The following is a 12,745-nucleotide window of genomic DNA, read 5'->3' on the forward strand; positions in this document are numbered from 1 at the left end:
CGCTCAATAACTGTTTCTCCACTTGCAAGCAAGTATTTTGATGTTGATTCCCAACAGTGAAACATTTATGGGTTGTTTCCAGTTTAAAGCATGGAGCTTCTCATTTTGAATGCCGAAACAGTCAATACAGTACAGCTTTATGCACTTTGATGGCATTACCATGCTTGCATTTGACCGCATCGGTAGTGTGGCCTATTATCACAGCTTGTATATATCTCTCCACCAGGGGGAGCCCTACCTGGCAAGAGTGAGCCAACGGTAGATACGCTGTCAGTACCATCCACTTTGCCCAACTGGTATTACATAATGGCCGGTGGAGGTGCCATCTTGTTCCTGGTCATTGTCATTCTTATGGCCGTTTGCTGTCGCCGTCTTACGGCCAGGAGGAACCAACCCACAATGGCCTACTACAGTCCCCACAATGCACATTACCCAAATGGTGGTATGCATAGGGCTGGGGTGACGCCCAAGTTAACTGTATGGGTTGAGAAAGGTGATGGAAACTCCTACTGGTGAGAGGTCTGGACTTGTTAGATATTTGCCTGCCATGTTGACTTCATGAAAGAAGCCAAACAGACAACACTCAGACTGAAGAGTTGGTTTTCTTAGAGAAAAAATACAAAGAATTACTCCAAGAGGATTGTGGTATCATCCTGTACCATTGGAGGCTGTATTTGGATGCATCCAAGCGATACCAAAATTTTCAGTTCCTCGTTTTCTTGTTCTTTTTTGTCGATGTCTTTTTCTTTCCTGAATACTGACTATTGGGCTCAAGGAAGCCCTTGTCTTACTGGTGTGCTTGTTTACTACAAATCATCTAGCCAGCTCATACTTATTTGCTGTCTGGAGGGACCTTCTCTAAGAACAGTTTGGAATCCAGCCTGATGATGTACGCCAAGCCAAGAGGATGTTACAAATGACCTTAATCACCAATCCAGAACTAATTTGAGTCAATTTTCTGTACTTACGTTAAATCAGTGGGATTGTAAAGTGTCAGAACATTGGTGAACACAAGAGTTAAGAGCTGTCTGATGCAATCTTTGCACTTACTACCCCTACATTGATTGCGAATAGCTCTTTACCTTATTATAGTAGAACATGGTAACAGACCATTAATGAAAGAGTTAATGCTTGAGACATCAGGAAGCTTTCAGAAAAATTACAGCATATGGAGGGAACTCCAATAATGAGAATGTGCTTTGAGGATGTCTTAGCACTTTTTTTTTTATTACAATGCAAGCATGATATAATTAGTAATAAGGGCAGAGAAGGTATTGCAAATACGCTAAAAAGGTCAAACTGATTTGTGCATGTAAACAACCTAAGTCTGATAAATGGAGAGTCCACCTAAGATATTATGAACAAAGTAGTACCACTATGTTCTTGTCATGATGAACATTGTTTTAAAGTCAACATGAAATCAAAATTGACCCTATTTATTTTCTTAATACACGTTCCTAGTCTAATCAGTCTAACAATACCACTTTTCACAATATAATACATTCTCAATTGATAAAATCAAGGTCCCGTCCTACCTTTTTTCTTTACTGAATATTTCGTTTTATTCGGAAATTCATCACATAATGGAAGTAAAATGGATTGTGAATATTTCATGTTGACAGTAAACAGTGTTTCAGGTATGGTTGCATTTCAATGAAGTGCTACACTCAAACGAAGGGATGTCATTACATTGAGATAAAAGAGACTTATGGGTATGGGAAGTGTTGGATATGAAAGTCTTCATGTTTTTTTTTTTCATTTCTGTCTTCGTATCTAGTTCTGGCAGTATCTAGGTTCTTCCTTTGTATCTCACATTTCTTACATTTTTGTCAGAGAACCCCACAAAACTGCGTAGGCGTGTGTTATTCTGACCAAACGCTTGCTGGTGTTATGGCTCCAAAAACAAGTCCCATAAAAGACAGCTTTTCCTTCTCCGTCTCTTAGCAATGAGGAAGTGATGTGAGAACTGGGCTGGGAGAGAACTTTGTGCAGATATCAAAACCTGGAAGCAATTTTGGTTCACTGAAGCGTCATGAAACTTCAAGAATGATTAGCAATGAAAGGTGTCCAAGGCTACCATATGCTGATATGTTGATTCAATGATTACATTGAGTTGTCATTCAATTTAATAGGTAATAAATAATCAGTTCTCTGTTAGGACATGCATCGATTCGCTACACTTGCAAAAAAGTACTGTGGTGAGTACTATGATACCATGGTACTGTTTGATTACCATATTCAAATATAAGTACTATAAAGTACTTTAAATAAGAATATGGTATTACTATCATTGTAGTGTCCAAACACCATGGTATTACAATGGCACCATGTTAAAAAATAAAACACAAAAATAACTTTTAGGAGTAATATCTCACAATTAGAACTTTCCTTTCTTTAAAGAAAAAGTTCACCCAAAAATTTTAAATTACTTTTACTTTCATTATCTGGAAAACAATGATGTTAACCTTCTGCCTAACATCTCATTTTGTGTTCCATATGGTTTTGGAATATGAGGGAATAGAGTAAATTAAGACAAAACGTTTTCATTTTTGGGTGAACTATCACTTTAAGACTGTTCGAAGGAAATACTGCAGATCTAGAATCAGCAGTTAAGGGTCTGTGATATAGAAAGGTGGATAAGAAGAAGAGAAATATAGATGCTCTTGGCTCCTTGGGGACTTTTTTAGTGCTAATTCCTGCCGTGAGGTCGTAAGAGATTTTTTGGCACTGTCATGCAATGTGCTTTTAAAGCAGATACTTTCTCACTCTTTTTTTTTCATAAACTGTAAACCCCCCTCATTTCATCACACGTTTTTTTTTCTTCACTCTTGAATATTTTTTAATTAGCTAATGGACCAGATTTTATTTATTGAAGCTGCTAATGGCGTTCCAGTCCACGCCTCTTGTCTTGCAACTTGTCAAACTGCTCATACGCTCTCTCGAGATCTCAAACGTCACCCAGTGAGGTTTAATGCCAAACAGCCATTCTTCTCTCCTTTCAATTGTATCATATTCACCACTTTGATAAATGTCTAATAAAGCAAAACAGTTTTGGGTGAATTTATTTAACTGCTGCACTACTTTTGTTGACAGCATTTTGGCTCAAAAACTTGCGTCTTATTCACTAAACAGTTAACTTGGCGCTAAATGTGCTAAACAGTGTTGGGTAAGTTACTCAGAATATCCTCTACAAATTACTAATTACTTCTTTAATAATTTAAACAGATTAGTGTACTGATGACTTCATCTATAAATTCATCACATTACGAATTGTTTTACTTTTAAGTTATTTTTTAAATCACTTTTCCTAGAAAAGTGTTTGGATTTCCACTCATTCAAAATGTCTATATTTTCTCCTCATTTATTGTCCCACAAACATGCTACAAACAATACCCCATAATGACAATGTGAAGTTTGTTTGAAAAAAAAATAACATGTACATAAGTATTCACAGCCTTTGCTCAATACTTTCTTGAAGCACCTTTGGCACCAATTACAGCCTCAAGTCTTTTTGTGTATGATGCTACAAACTTGGCACCCTATTTTTGGGCAGTTTCTCCCATTCTTCTTTGCAGGACATCTCAAGATCCATCAGGTTGGATGGGGAGCGTCAGTGCACAGCCATTTTCAGATCTCTCCAGAGATGTTCAATCGAGTTCAAGTCTGGGCTCTGGCTGGGCCACTCAAGGACATTCACGGAGTTGTCCCGTAGCCACTCCTTTGTTATCTTGGCTGTGTGCTTAGGGTCGTTGTCCTGTTGGAAGATGAACCTTCGCCCCAGTCTGAGGTCCAGAGCGCTCTGGAGCAGGTTTTCATCAAGGATGTCTCTGTTCATTGCTGCATTCATCTTTCCCTCGATCCTGACTAGTCTCCCAGTTCTTGCCGCTGAAAAACATCCCCACAGCATGATGCTGCCACCACCATGCTTCACTGTAGGGATGGTATTGGCCAGGTGATGAGTGGTGCCTGGTTTTCTCCAGGCATGACACTTGCCATACAAGTCAAAGAGTTCAATCTTTGTTTCATCAAACCAGAGAATTTTGTTTCTCATGGTCAGAGTCCTTCAGGTGCCTTTTGGCAAACTCCAGGTGGGTTGTAATGTGCCTTTTACTGAGGAGCGGCTTCCGTCTGGCCACTCTACCATACAGGCCTGATTGGTGGAGTGCTGCAGAGATGGTTGTACTTCTGGAAGGTTCTCCTCTCTCCACAGAGAAAAGCTGGAGCTCTGTCAGAGTGACCATCAGGTTATTGGTCACCTCCCTGACTGAGGCCCTTCTCCCCCGATTGCTCAGTTTGGCCAGGCAGCCAGCTCTAGGAAGAGTCTTGTTGGTTCCAAACTTCTTTCATTTACGGATGATGGAGGCCACTGTGCTCATTGGGCAGACAATTTTCTGTACCTTTCCCTGGATCTGTGCCTTGATACAATCCTGTCTCAGAGGTCTACAGACAATTCCTTGGACTTCATGGTTTGGTTTGTGCTCTGACATGGACTGTTATCTGTGGACCTTATATAGACAGGTGTGTGCCTTTCCAAATCATGTCCAATCAACTGAATTTACCACAGGTGGACTCCAATCAAGTTGTAGAAACATCTCAAGGATGATCAGTGGAAACAGGATGCACCTGAGCTCAATTTTGTGTGTCATGGCAAAGGCTGTGATTACTTATGTACATGTGATTTTTGTTTTTTTTTGTTTTTTATTTTTAATACATTTGCAAAGATTTCAAACAAACTTCTTTCACATTGTCATTATGGGGTATTGTTTGTAGAATTTTTAGGAAAATAATGAATTTAATCCATTTTGGAATAAGGCTGTAACATAACAAAATGTGGAAAAAGTGAAGCGCTGTGAATACTTTCTGGATGCACTGTATGCCTTGGACTGTAATCTGATTACAAGAATTTAAGATGTAACGCAGTCCAATACTATTATTTACTTCAAAATAAATAGATGAGAGTTACTAATTACTTTGTAATCGAATACACCCAACACTGGTAAAATAGTGCTTTGCCATACGTTTTTTTAATTACATCATTGTCATTCTTTTCGGCGCCAACAAACCTCCATTCTATGTAAATTTCACTCATTATAGATTGCACTTTATTTTATCAATATATTTTTGAGCTTTTGATAATTTGTGTGCTTTCCCATTCACTTAGTTGGCCATCTGTTTAACTGTCTGGTGTAATAGTGCTGGGAGACCACAAGAGGGTGATATACCATTAACTGTAGTCGGTTGCGGTCACGATCACACACAGGACGAGTTGATGCGGCACAGGAGATTGCAGTAAAAAGTTGTACTTCTTCAAGAATGAACAAAGTGACGTTGATTTTGCAGGTTAATGCGCAAACTGAACGATTAGAAATGGCAAGGTTTATTAAGCAATTTCTGTCTGTATGTAGCCGGTCTTTCATTCAAGCTGTCAAACCACAAAACAACATACTTGTAACTGAAAATACGTTGTGTAGGCTCTATGAAAGATACATGTTCATACTAGATCTACTAGTGATGGCTTAGAGTAAATAATCTTTGTCCTTTGATAATGATTTGGGTCGAAGTTAATGGAGTTGGCTATGTGAGTTGAGCTCCGCGGCAGCGCAGAATGTTAACGCTGAGTGTTGACAGTGTGTTCGTACCTTTGTAGAAAAGAAACAGAAAATATTTTTAAAATGCGCCATGTCGTCTGCCAGATGTATTTAATTTACTCTGGGTAGCTTAGCAAGTATTGACACTGACTACCACCCCTGGAGTAGCGAGTTCAAAAAAAGTGTTTTCCAGTGTTTCCAGGAGTCTGCATCCTCCACAATCTAGCACTCAGAACCAACTCGCAAACTGGGACATGTGTACCTTATTTGCATTAGTGATTTAGTAAACGGGGCGGTAAAACAATGCAGTCAGTACGTGCAAATGACGCTATCAGTGAGCACGAATAATTCTTAGTGTATTCCCCCTTTTCAGGATTGCATTTGATATTCACTTTCCTACAGATGTCTCCATGGACCCAAATAATGCTACTTTTAGTCACAAGCATCTCGGTTTGTTGAAGATTCAACAACATTCTCATTGGCGATTGTGAGTTTTGTAGAATAAATCGCTCACAATAAATCCCGTCAAACTACCGTTTCATATCAAGTTCTCACATTGATTTCTCTACTTTCAGATGCAGCAGGCTCCAGTTAAGACATTTTTGGAACAAAGTGACAATGTTCCATAAAGCCATTTGAAATTAATTGGCCTTTATTTTATCGCAAATCTTACTTAGGTGGTGGAGATGATTATGCTACAGATTATGACTTTAATCGTGTTTAAAATGATGATGACGAGGATGATAATGCACTTTGCTTTATGAAAGTACCTTCTAACTGTGGTCAGCCTATACCTCACAAACTTTGAAATTAGTAAATTGTTTAAAATACGAATGTGAACAGAATATTTTTGCTTGATGAATTTGTGGCTTGAAATTCTGCTTTTAAAATGTGACAATAAAATCATATTTTTCTAATCAGCAATTCTTTGTATCCCTATTTATACCATCAGTGCAGTAACAATAGACATTGCCCTATTTTCACTGCTAAGTTTGAGTGTGCTCTAATGTGTAATTGTGTAATGTGTAACAATGTGTAATGTGTGCTTTGTTTAGTAATTATGTAGAACACATAAACATGTTTTTATCTGTACTCTGTAATTATGTAACATTTCATACGATTCCTTAATAATTTCTTGTTAAGCCTTGAGTCTCAAATTACACTTATTTAGATCTTCATCTGTCCAAGGCCACATCCACACTAATCCGTTTTCAGTTTCCTAACATCATCATTTTCCAAAGTATGCAGGAATGGAAAGCATGTTTCGAAACAAGTCGTTTTTGGTAGAGGAAAACGGCATTTTAGTGTGTATGTGGGCCATAAACATAGCTAAATTAATGTGTTTTTAAATGAAAACGTATTAGTGTCAACGTGGCCTAAGGTCTGAAACATTCTCTGCACAAGTACGGGAATGCAAAAGCCATTCATAATGCAGCGCACATCTATGGTTAGTTTTCTATATTCATGACAGAGCAACTGTTGAAGTTATCAACATGTTTGTAGCCAGCTATATGAAATACAATTAAAAATAGTTCTCCAAGCACTCACAGCTGCATTTGCGTACTTGCGTACAGTATGTTTCTGTCAACTATTACATTTTCATTTGAGCACAAACCACATTAGAACATATTGCATTCAATGTCTCAATTAATTTCTCTGTTTTTATTCACAGTTAAAGAAACCGAGGTCGGAAATGGGCGCCTCTTCAACAGTAGGGACCACATAAATGCTGGTGAGTTCCTACATCTGCATGTGGCATTTATTTAAAAGAGAGCATAGGCACACTTTTCAAACAAAATATTTCACAATCACGGTTTGAATTAAGACAAAAGTATATTTGGCTACTATTCTAGGAAAGCATGTGAACATTAAAGGAACTCACTATTAATACACTAAAAATTATCTTGGGCCCAGTTGGTTGAAAGTCAGTTCTGAGAAAAACATGATTTGTTTGAAGATGCCACTTGATTTGAGTTTCTGTTATCTAATTAAATAAAATATATTTGGGGCTGAAGTGTGACCAACTACTTCTTAAAGGCAACTGTATTGATTCATCCATTGTGTTTTGAGATTATGAAATGATGTGAAAACATTTAAAGTAATATTCTAGGTGTAATCCAAATTAAGCTCAGGCCACATCCACACTAATACGTTTTCGTTTGAAAACGCATCTTTTTCTCTAGGTTTTGGTCTTCCGTCCACACTGAGACAGTGTTTCTGACTGCAAAAACTGAGCTTTTCGAAAACTGTCTTCCAAGTGGATACATTTTAAAATGCTGTATTAGCGTGTGGTTGAAATCGGTGAAAAACGAAGATATCTGAAAATGATGAAGTATTTGTTGTCATGTGACGCAGTCATGTGATCCATTCAACCAAAAACAATCAAAATGGCGACCATGTTGTAGCAGTGTTGCTGTGCCTGTTATTCACTTTGAGAGTATTGTTAAAGATAACTTTGTTACTTTGTACAACCTTCACACTGAATTCCTTCATGGAGAAGCAAAGTTTACTAAGAATTGCTGTCCAGTGACGTAACACGAGGACAATTGCATTTCAGCTTTAAACCCTACAAAAATTGACTTCGATTGTAAGTGCCACACTGTAACCTCAATTTTTGCTTTTTTTTTTTAAGAAAATTAATTACAAGTCTAAATAAATTTTTGTGGTAATCAACATTATGCAACAAATGCTGTTGATTGAGCCTAACTTGTATTGAACCTGGAATATTCCATATCATAACAATTATTTTAGTTCCCATTTTATAATTTTTGTCAAACATCTTAGAACTCCATAGCGTGTGTATATTTCTATGGGTAAAGCCAACATGTCAAAGTGTACGTGTGGGTGAGTGTACATACGTGTTTGTTCACATTTGCAAAGCCCTTACCCCGCATTCTGCACAAAAACAAAAATGTTTCCTGTTACCACCCCACCTCCATTCTTCCTGCTATCGCACTGTTAGAATCTATCTTTCTCATAAAGAAGTCTTTGTTTGGCTCTTAAATAAATAAGAAAAAAGACAAGGGCAAGTTAATTACCACACCGAAATCTGTTCATCTTTGTAGACAGTCAACCCCCCATCTGTTTTTCTGTCTTCCTCCTGCTTCCTTTATCAAACTCTTCCATCTTTCTCTCATTTTCTCTTAGTCTAATAGAACATAATGAAGTCTCTGCTCAGCTCACACTCTACACAAGCTGTCAATCACCCCAAACCATTTGTCAAAACTAACAGGCCAAAAAGGAAATCTGCTTTAACAAAATGCAACAGATATTGGTCAAAAGTGCAAAAGCGTCTCGACTGGGGCAAGTTTTGACACTGGCTCAGAGTCAAAGACAGCCTAATTAAGCTTAACGCAACTTCTAGTAAGTCGCAGGGTGCCACAGAAGAGTTTACGGCTTAGTTTTGTCAGCTGAAAACAGCCATGCTGCTACAGACTCCGTCAGAACAGGCCATTAGTTGGTTGTGTCTTTTTCCATAGAACACAATGCTAAGACAAAGGTAAACAAAGACACAAGCTTCTAGTTAGCTTCCAAAGGTTGCAATATGAAACAACAGACCCTTACCAAATATACAGTTGAGGTACCGTGGTACACTAAGGAACAACTACAAAAAAGTACCATGGTATTACACTTTTTTTTAACAAGGTACCATGGTCCAAGTACCGTCAAAGTACCAAAATACCATGGTAATCACAAAAGAGTGCAGTGATGATACCATGATATATTAATACAAAAAAGTACCTGCAGAGTTCCACACTACCATGATGGTACATGTCCTCAAAAGTTATGGTACTAGTGCCATACTATATGTGATAAATCAATGGCACTACCTTGGTACATGTATAAAAGTATCTTTGAGATAAAAGCATGGTTTTAAAAAAGTTTTTGTAAGAACCAGTAATATGGTACATCCCTTACAAAAAGTACCTTCACAGTACAAAAATACCACGGTATTATCATGATTTTTGGACATGTAACATGCACCATTGTTTTTTGGATATACACTGTGGTAGTTCTGTTGTATTTTTTGGTACTTTGTTGAGGTTACTTTTTTGTAAGAATCAAAGTATCATGGTATTAGCATCTGATACATCACTGTACCATAATACCACTTCAGATGTTATACCATTCACCATATGCATATATTGTGCACATGTATTTTCTGCACAAGATACTTCAAGGTACTTCTAAAAATAACTTGGTATATCCATCATTGTTGTGTCTAAAAATTGTGGTATTACCATAATACCATGTAAAAACAAAATAGTAATACCAAGATACTTTGATATATATTATACCATGGTACTGTATGATTTCCATATTCATACACCAAGGTTTTGTAAATGGCACTCCAAATTTCTTCAAAGAATACCATGATATTGGAAGAGAAACCATATGTAAATAAATGAGATGTAACTAAACTTTTACAAAGCCCATATTCCAGTGTTAGCTAGTTAATAGTTAACATTGCAGTGAACCTCCTCTATATTGACCCTCTCTTCCTCTCGCTGTAGACTTCCAATTTCCAGAGTGGAGCACAACCGAAACACCATCGGACCCTCCCGTTACACGTGTGGTCGACAAAGACAACACATGGCTCTACTCACTGGACCCCATTCTCCTGACCATCATCGTCATGAGTTCTCTGGGCGTTCTACTAGGTGCTGTTTGCGCTGGTCTCCTTCTCTACTGCACCTGCTCGTATGGCGGCTTGACATCACGTTCGACCACTACACTGGAGAACTACAACTTCGAGCTCTACGACGGCATCAAGCACAAAGTCAAACTCAACCAACAGCGTTGCTGCTCAGAAGCTTGAGGAGAACATTGGCAGATCTCAAGTATCCTACAATGACCTCAAAGTAACCCAACTTGACTCTTTGAAGAGAAACCAGCCTCATCTCTTATTATTCTTGGATTGCATGTCCATCTCAGCTGTAGAGCTTCAAGACTAAGCTTCTTCTGGAGCTTGTTTTCCAACCAGTCATGCTTACTCAGCTCGAAGCACTGCTGCCAAGAACTTCCTCGTCTTTTACTGGATTACATCAAAAGTGGAACGTTTGGTGCCACAAAGACTTACAGACTTTATTTCAAAATAAATGTCAATACATATCAATGTTCTGCTATTCCAAAAAGATGAAAATATGTCTGCTTAGATTTCTAAGAGATCTAGTTTTTAAAATGGGTGAGATTTGGCTGTGGTGGAAGCCAATGGCTGGACATTCAAGCCAAGAACTTTAGACCATCATCTTTCCCAAAATAAATTTGTGGCCTAGGATGTGGTGCATTGTCTTTGAAGGATTTGATAAGTTGGTTTAATTTTATTAGCCCAGGGCATTTATACTTCATTGTTATTGTGTGTTTACAACCTATTGCTTTTGTCCAACCATCTAGTGTTCCTCTTTTCAGTCTTGAGAGTTTAAACTATGGAAGGCTAAGAAGATTAAGGGGAACCTTTGGGTTTTAGATTTAGTTTTAGGCACAGCGTGTTTGGTGGGTTGTATTCTGAAAATAGGCACCACACTTGTTTGAAAAGACTGAGGATTTCGTCAGTGCAACCTATGGATTGCTGTAACTGGGAGACAATGACTGCCAGGCTAAAGGGCTGTAAAGTGTGAGAGCTTTGAGCTTATAAGCAGGCATCAAATAATGTGAAACAAGAGTTGAGAGACTGACACAAATTAGAAAAAATGTGTTTAAATGGAAATAGCCCTTATTTTTACTCTGGACCTTAAATAATACTTAATAAACCGCAGTTATTTGACTTAGATAGGTTTAGGTCCAGTGCTTGTGCTTTGTAAAAGCAAGGTTCAATGTTTCATAATATATTTAAATCTACTCAGCAAGACATATATTACTGCTAGTAACAGTAATATATGTCTTGTAAGATGTCTACATTTAGATTGGGATTGGTTTGAAGTTTTAAAAAGAGAATTATTTATCCTTTTTGAAACCATGGTGAAAAAATTATGAATTAACCTAAAAACAGTAACAATTGTTCTCTGAGCTTAGATCCACTTTATAGGACCTAACACATGTCTTAATGGAACACCAATACTTTTGTCCACATTGGCCTTGAATGATGGGGTCAAATGTATGCTAACAGTTCTGTCCTCGGTTTCATTTCCAATTATAATTTTTTTCTCTTTTACCTAGTTTTATGTTTCCATAGTGAGGCTTTAGGTTAACAGGAGACCGGTTTGGTTGTAATTCATGGATGTGTTTTACATTGGCTCCCCTGTGGTCTTCAAAGCCTGGAAAAAAAAAGAGCGAGACAGATGTTGTAAATATTTACCTACTTGCTCAAACAGGATCCCTTACCCTCATACATGTGCTAAAAACACATTGTTGGAGTTAACATGTAAGCAAATGTATCCGAAGCACACCACTATTCTGCAGAATAAGACACATTATATAGATTTGGGATCGTTAGATAGGATGGCACTGATAGGGATCCCTAGTGTGATGTTTCTACTGCTGTTGGGACGTTTTTGATTCATAAAATAACTTATTCTCTTCTTGAAGACTCTTGCCACTGGACCCCTGGACTTTTGCAAGTGCCTTGGAGCTATACTTTGTTCCAGCCTCTGCTCTGGACCTAAAAGAGACTGTCTTAACCACTCAAAATATTTCAGAATCACAACACTGGGTAGAATTCCAGTCACTCTTTGGACACTTTGTACAGAAAATGTGCTTTTTATGAAAATTATTATTGTTATTATAATTATTTAATAAAGGATTGATAACATATTGAGTTTTGGTTCAATGTGGTGCAGAACATTCCAAGACAGTTCCAAGACGAACATTCCAAGAAGATTGTGTTTGATGTTTTACAGTGGGTCTTGGGTTTCGGGGTTACAAGGGCAAGGTTTCTGGATTGTTAAGTGTTCTTTGATATTGCTCAACATGCTCACATACTAGGGATGTGCAAAACGATTTTTTAAGATCAACTGGTTGGTGGGTTGCCTGAATTTACTAATCAGTCTTAAGGAAGCCCTGTAGAGTTACGCTGACTTCGGGTTAACCTGGACCCAATCAAATCCATTAATTGGAGGTGTTCTTTGGTTTAGATAAATGGAGCACAATAGAATGGAGCAGAATACAAGTGGTCTTGTGATGTCTCTTAAACATGAAATACTGAAGGTGGGACATGCAAC

General features: G+C 37.9%; 1 protein-coding gene across 2 annotated transcripts in view; it reads left to right on the plus strand.

The window, feature by feature from the left end:
- The window catches only part of nrp2a (neuropilin 2a), a 108,072-nt gene extending 95,745 nt beyond the window's left edge, over positions 1–12,327 (plus strand). Inside the window, exons 16-17 of one of the 2 annotated variants that reach the window (XM_052126537.1) lie at positions 7,261–7,320; positions 10,103–12,327. In XM_052126537.1, the coding sequence (XP_051982497.1) occupies positions 7,261–7,320; positions 10,103–10,407 (365 nt within the window). In that variant the 3' untranslated portion in view covers positions 10,408–12,327. Of the gene's footprint in view, positions 1–226; positions 7,199–7,260; positions 7,321–10,102 lie in introns of those variants that run through there. The other variant, XM_052126538.1, reaches the window with a different exon arrangement.
- Positions 12,328–12,745: the final 418 nt, after the last annotated feature.

This window comes from Xyrauchen texanus, chromosome 5 (assembly GCF_025860055.1).
Source record: "Xyrauchen texanus isolate HMW12.3.18 chromosome 5, RBS_HiC_50CHRs, whole genome shotgun sequence".
Classification (NCBI taxonomy): Eukaryota; Metazoa; Chordata; class Actinopteri; order Cypriniformes; family Catostomidae; genus Xyrauchen; species Xyrauchen texanus.